General features: G+C 46.2%; 1 protein-coding gene across 2 annotated transcripts; it reads right to left on the reverse strand.

Annotated features, from left to right (window-relative positions):
- Positions 1–728: 728 nt before the first annotated feature.
- Positions 729–7016, reverse strand: LOC119286188 (single-stranded DNA-binding protein, mitochondrial-like). Of its 2 annotated transcripts, XM_037565554.1 has the most exons (8): positions 6890–7016; positions 5736–5811; positions 5481–5644; positions 5176–5384; positions 4963–5063; positions 4185–4244; positions 3976–4020; positions 729–1104 (listed from the first exon to the last, which is right to left on the reverse strand). In XM_037565554.1, the coding sequence occupies exons 2-7, from the start codon at positions 5803–5805 to the stop codon at positions 4004–4006; spliced, it is 621 nt and encodes a 206-aa protein (XP_037421451.1). In that variant the 5' UTR covers positions 5806–5811; positions 6890–7016; the 3' UTR covers positions 729–1104; positions 3976–4003. The 2 variants fall into 2 exon arrangements, with proteins under 2 accessions (XP_037421451.1, XP_037421459.1); XM_037565562.1 differs by lacking the exon at positions 3976–4020.

Below are 7016 nucleotides of genomic sequence, written 5' to 3' on the forward strand. Positions count from 1 at the left end.
GGTAGGGGCCTGGCCGTGGCCGGAGGTGACCTGGAGCTGGAAGCAATGGAGGTTTCACGTGGAGGTGCAGTAGCCCTAGCCCCCTAGCCTAGCTGCGGGCTCCGGCTACGGCCTGCGGGGGCTGTCGGGGCCGCGCCCGGAAACTCCACGGCGCGTCCACGTGCTTTGCCCCCGCGCCCGTGACCCCCGGCACGGCCCCGTGCGCCCGCCAGCCAGCCTCGTACGCTACGCGCGCCCGTCCAACCAGTACCCCCGCGACGCGCCGGGACGAGCGGCTCGCTGTCCCTGTCTCAGGTGCCCCCTTGCGCCTCTACCTACGCCACGCGCACCCGGCGCCGGCGGCCGGGCTCCGCGTGCCTCCGTCGGCGGCGAGGACGGCCAACGGCGGGGGGGTTGGCGGGCGGGCGCGCGCTGTGGCTGAGTACATCACAGGTTCATGATCACTCTGCACCAATTGCTGCTCTCTTGCCCAACAGCTGAGCCGGACAGTTGTCCTCGCGGCCATCTGCTCCGCCCAGACCACCCTACGTACCCACTTGTGCGCACCCAGAGATCTAATCGTCTGAGCTGAGGCCTGCGCTACCCAAATTAAGCCAAATCTCACGGGCGTGCCGTGATTTTGGCAAGCAGGCCCTGGATTCACCGCCATCCATTTTTACTGGCATTTGGGCGCGATCGCAAGATGGTCAGTCACCCAGGTCGATGGTGGACGCTACGTCAGGCAGCCACAGTCAGCAATTTTGTGACCATTCCAAATTACTTCACCCCTACACAAGATGACTCACACGAGAACAATAGTGCATGGCTCTCAGTCTCAGGGACCTTCTGGGCCGCGCTACACACCAATCTACCATGTCTACCTTGAACAATCATTCGGTACATCATATCATCCATCCACCGTCGTAAAACAGTTCACCGGTCGCCACACGACCGCGGGTTCCGCGAAGGTATTACGTGCATCCACCGGTAAAGTTTAACTGCTTCTGGCAAGGCTGAGATGTGACAGTGTCCATCTTAGCCTCCAAGGCTTCAACAAAGCAGCAGCAGCTTGGTGGAGCTTCCCCTTATTCTCAACTTAACTCGCCACTAGTTATGAGCCACCACCTGCGCAGCAAAAGTATAAGGTTACAATGGAGTTGAGCAGAGTAAAATTTCAGCTACTGGGGATCCACATGAGCACATACGGAAGTAAGGCTCTAGGGAACATGCAACGACCGTTAAGATGTACTACCTCTTTGTTCCTAAATATAAGATGTTTTGGCAGTTCAATGTAGCGCGAAAACCATAGAAGTACAAGGGGGCACCCATGGACTGCGCCAGCTGGGTTACTGTCATAGGATCATAGCTAATAAGACCAACAACATCTTCTCCCACCTGTACCTTCAACGCAGCTGCAGCCATGTGAACTAGGTCTCTCCACATCGTCATTTTTACCAAGTAAAGTGTCAGCCCATCAATGCAAATACATTATGCTCTCACAACCTAGTGCACTGCTCAAGATGCTATGGGCCAGGGCAAATCCTGGAATTTCAATAATCGATCAAGCTAACGCAGACAAGCCAAAGGAAAAAACAAGCCCTTCGAAATTTTCCATACAAGTAGGCTAGCAACCTAGTCCCGAGGTCCCCTCATCGCTCCCTTCTGTTCGTCCACTCCCTCCCTCTTTCTCCAGCTCTGCTGCTACGCTCCTCCTGTTTTTCGCATATCGTCTCCATCAACACTGAAGATGGACACCGAGCCAATGAGGTGCACATGCTGCGACTTCAAAGAGGAGTGCACCCAGGAGTACATAAAGAGCGTCAAGGCCAACTTTGGAGGGGAATGGCTCTGCGGCTTATGCTCGGAGGCCGTAGGGGATGAACTCAGTAGAGAAGGAAGGGGTCAGGATGGCGTCAAAGAGGCTATCAAGGTGCATATGGCATTCTGCAGGATGGCTCTGTCAAGCCCAGCTGTACGAGTCGCCGATGGCATGAGGGAGATGCTCAGAAGGAGCTCAAGAGATAAGGGGAGGCCTTCAACATCAGCAAAGTCATGCTCACTCTAACTAGGTGAGAAGCTTTTCGATGTAAGGAACATCCCAATGATGCTCTGAGTCATCTTTGGACATTACTGATGTGAGTCTGCCAATCTACTGAAGAGTTGTATTTGTAGTAATTTAAGTTTGATATTTCTAGGCAACATGTCAATTGTAAATATGATTCAATCTTATGATATGAAGTTTCAATATCGTTATGTTTCCGAATGTATGCAAGCTTCATGCACTGGATATATATGAAACTGGTTTTCTGCCTTCATTTTATTTTTCATGAGGAGAATATAACTTCCTCTACAATTGTTTGTCTTCGATTCTAAAATATGGTCGGTTCTCATTCACAATTGATGCAGTTGATATATAGTGAAAAACAAACTCTCATAATGATAATGTAGAGTGAGTGAACAGTTACTTTGCCAGTTCAACTCTGCAATTTCTGCTCAATGTGTTCCTTTGTTACCATATCGGCCAGAAAATTTGGAATAAGATTTGACCTAGCTGGATCTCACTGTGCTACTCTTCATAAATACCTAGAGCATCCCAGAGAAAACTGTCTACTGCCCACCAACATGTACAAACAAACAACAACAAAGTCTTTAGTCCCAAACAAGTTGGGGTAGGCTAGAGGTGAAACCCATAAGATCTCGCAACCAACTCATGGCTCTGGCACATGGATAGCAAGCTTCCACGCACCCCTGTCCATAGCTAGCTCTTTGTCGATACTCCAATCCTTCAGGTCTCTCTTAACGGACTCCTCCCATGTCAAAATCGGTCGACCCCGCCCTCTCTTGACATTCTCCGCACGCTTTAGCCGTCCGCTATGCACTGGAGCTTCTGGAGGCCTGCGCTGAATATGCCCAAACCATCTCAAACGATGTTGGACAAGCTTCTCCTCAATTGGTGCTACCCCAACTCTATCTCGTATATCATCATTCCGGACTCGATCCTTCCTCGTGTGGCCACACATCCATCTCAACATACGCATCTCCGCCACACCTAACTGTTGAACATGTCGCCTTTTAGTCGGCCAACACTCCGCGCCATACAAGATGTGGCGCGTCGCTGAGAGGGTTACGCCCCAACGAAAATCTTTTGGGTTTCATCTCCATAAGAGTGGCTGAGTTTTTACGTTGGCTCGCCAAGCCTATCACAACCCTCCTCCTTTACCCGGGCTTGGGACCGGCTATGTTGAGACAACATAGGCGGAGTTGCCCACCAACATGTACAAACAGATTAAAACATGAATAAAAGGGAAAATGCCTTAGGATTCAAGGTTTGGAATACTGTAAAGCCAGAATTACCACTAGTGTACCAACATCATAAAGTTCCTCGCAATGAAGATACAACTCACATTATGAAGTCAGTTTGGCCATTTATTGGGATGTGTTGTTTCAGAATGTTGCTTACTGGGAAAGTCTACAGCATAGGTCAACAGCGTAGTTTTCTTTTCTTTTTTTGAGAAAACGCAGGGGACCCATGCGTTTCATTCCATTGAAAAGAGAGAGTTTGTAATTACAATCCTCCTAGGAGGCGGTTTCAGATAGAAAGTAGATGCTAGTGCACATCCCATGAGGTGGGCAGCACGACTCTAAGGCCAGCAGAGCCAGCAGTGGCCAGAGCCTGGCTTCGGCCTTGATCCTACTCACTAATACTGCTCTACCCCTACTTTAAGGTCGTGAAAGTTGTAAAAAGGATGTGTATCGATTGTGGATGTTTCTCAACCATGGAAACACAATAACACTGAATGAGAGAGGGTAATGCTCGATAGTTGAAGGTGTTCCACAAATAATGCAAAATTAAAGCGAAACTGAAAGGAGAAAAAACTCAGAACTTGCAACCAGCACAACATTTAGATACGACTCAACAGTCAAAACCTAACACTACTAAAGCTAACAAAACACACACATTGGAAAAAGGCCTCAAGCAAGATATCTAGTCCTGACCTGCTTATGCTGACATCGATAGCTGTAACTAGAAAAATTCGTCTCCTGCGTCCAAAGGTTATTGTTATCATGGTTTGTATAATAATATAGAAACATACATCAGTATGCCAAACATTGTGAAGACCGTGGACTAACACATAATGCTCGACGAACATAAATAAAAGAAACATTCCTGTATTTCAGAACCTTAAGATAGTCATCAAACTTACTCAGCTCATCTAGTGATATGCTAGCAGCACTCTCCCCAGATTTAACCAGTCGAATCTTACCTGTACACAAAACAATTACTCAGAAGATTAGCTTTTGCATGACGAGAATGCATAATGGGTGTGGCTAGGTCTCAGTCGACTAAGATTTAACCAAGTCTCAGTCAAGTGCATAACATGTACTCCCTCCGTTCCTAAATATTTGTCTTTCTAGAGATTTCAACAAGTGACTACATACGGAGCAAAATGAGTGAATGTACACTCTAAAATATGTCTATATACTACATCCGTATGTGGTAGTCCATTTGAAATCTCTGTAAAGACAAATATTTAGGAATGGAGGGAGTAAGAAAGAACAAGAAAAAAACTGTTTTTTTTGCATGGATCTCATGTAAGATCTCGCGAATATAGCATCGACGGAGACATAGCTAAGTCTCAGTCGACTGAGATTTAGCAAGACTGATATAGTAAACTACTCCCTCCGTCCATAATATAAGAGTGTTTTTGAGTGTCAAAAACGCTCTTATATTATGGGACGTGTCAAAAACGCCCTTATATTATGGGACAGAGGGAGTAGTACAGAACAAAAGTATAATTGAAAAAGGCAGAACGCATGGCTGTGTTCAGTTAGATATACAGAATAAAAAGAATATTAGCAAGCAAAATACAACATTCACTGAGTTATCTATAAAAATTATTATAACAGAATTACTCCTTATCAAACATTACTACAACAAAACTGAATTCGCATTAAATTGTTAGTCAATGTTGATCAGCATACCATCACCCCGAATACAGATCTCCGGTATATTCCTGACTTGACCATCAATGCCGTCATTGTAGACTCTGGTTTCGATTTCACCCTCGATATATACCGCAGAGCTGAAATAAGGCATGAATGAAGATAAGATGTTCCAACTGAAGATAAAATCCAAGACTTGCTACATCTATATGGGGAGAGAAAAGATGAAATGTTTGTATTTGAATCACATACTTTTTCACCAACTTCTGAACAGCATAAGCACCTAGATGCTCGCTATGAACAGCTATTCGATGCCACTGAGCCGGCTTTGGTGTATCCACAGACCCAATTACCCTCTGGTCAAACATGCCACCAGTTCCAATAGTAAATATAGTTATCGTCCGCCCATTACGTAAAATTTTCTGCACAGGCGCTTGTCCAACTTTACCACATATTATAGCCTAGCAAGAACAAAACATACCAATAAGTGTCAGTTTATGCTCCTGGAGTCCATGGAACCAAGCAGCAAATCACTGTATCACATAACATATAAATACCCTATGAACGCCACGGAATCCCCAGCCCTTCTTGGGGTCCACGCTTTGGGGTTCTAACTCTCTCCTTGAATCTTTCAAATCGCCATCATCACCCATGTCATCCTTCTCATCAATATCAGAGAAAGAAACTGTAGAACTCCAAGCTCGTGATGTTCTGCATAAATCTACAAAGAGCCAGTAATGAAGCTTTCCCCTTACTCCTCAGTATGACTGCTTATCATCAATCATAATGAATAAGAAAGGAAAATAACCAACCAACTGGTTTCCTTTGCTTCTCTAAGACTCTCCTCAAGCCCTTCAGCAATCCAGTGCCAACAGAACCCATGGTAATCTAATGCAGAGACAAAAGGACGTTTAAATGATATAACCACAAACAAAATCACTGGAAAAATAACTTTATTTCCCCCTTGAACATAAAGCAAAGAAAAAACCAGAGCAATCGTTCCCCTTCAACACTTTGCTCTAGTAGATCAATTCTCTTGATCTTGAGCCTTTTACGTGTCCAGTGTAATATTTTTCTAGCAAAATACAATATGACTGAGAATATGCATTAGGAAAACAGCTGAATATCTTCCAAGCTAACATGAGACAATTGTAACTAAAACATATTTAATGGTCTTGTGAGTAACTAAATGCATACATAAATATAAGAGACAGCGAAAACACAAAGTACAATGGCCAAAAGACACATTCTAAACAAGGTTTTGCAATTTTGTTCCGAGAGGCTTGTTCTTTATCACCTGAAATGGGAACTAACAACGGATGGCATGAGCAACAGGGTCGACAATATGAACAGTAATAATAGTATATCAGAGCATTGTTATTTTTTTCCAATGACATGCCGCGACGTACGAGCTTGTTTGTTATTCAGTTATGTAGACTGGCAATGTCTAAATGAGTCCAAGTTTCCGAAAGCCTAGAGAACTAGTGCAACGGCTTGAGTTGTCTCTCTCAGGCACACACTCAGGGACGGTGTCTGGCATAAGCCTAAACACAAATGCCCAGGAATCTCTGCCATGAGGTCGTCCACTTCCTAGACGAACAATGATGGCATACTAAGCCAAGTAGCTAACGCACTGGCAGGTATGAATTCCATTGGCATACTCAATAGGAAATCCAGAATGCAGAGCACGGGGCATCATTTGATTTTAATTTTCTCTACTCAATACAATGGCCGCCTCCCGCGCCGCAAGTTCATCCAGAAGGAGCGGCCTTATGCTGGGATCATACTGCTGCTACCGCCCGATTCCCATCATAGACTTACCGCGGATCGCAGGGAGGGACGGAGCGCGCGGATGGCGGAAATGCGCCGGTGAGCGCTGAGACATTTCAACAAACAGCTGGCGTACATGGCGCACTGTTCCCAGGAGGGGAGAGAGGCGGCAGAGAGGAATAGAAGATTTGTTTACCTGGAGACGGCGGGGGCCGTGGCGGGGCAAGAGCAGCGATCGGAGCGGCAGCGGCGGTGCCAGCGAAGAAGAAAGCGGCCGGAGCCCAGAGCAGGAGAGGAGGGAGCGGCGGGCGGTTTAGCGAGGC

Source organism: Triticum dicoccoides, chromosome 1A, assembly GCF_002162155.2.
Source record: "Triticum dicoccoides isolate Atlit2015 ecotype Zavitan chromosome 1A, WEW_v2.0, whole genome shotgun sequence".
Taxonomy (NCBI): Eukaryota; Viridiplantae; Streptophyta; class Magnoliopsida; order Poales; family Poaceae; genus Triticum; species Triticum dicoccoides.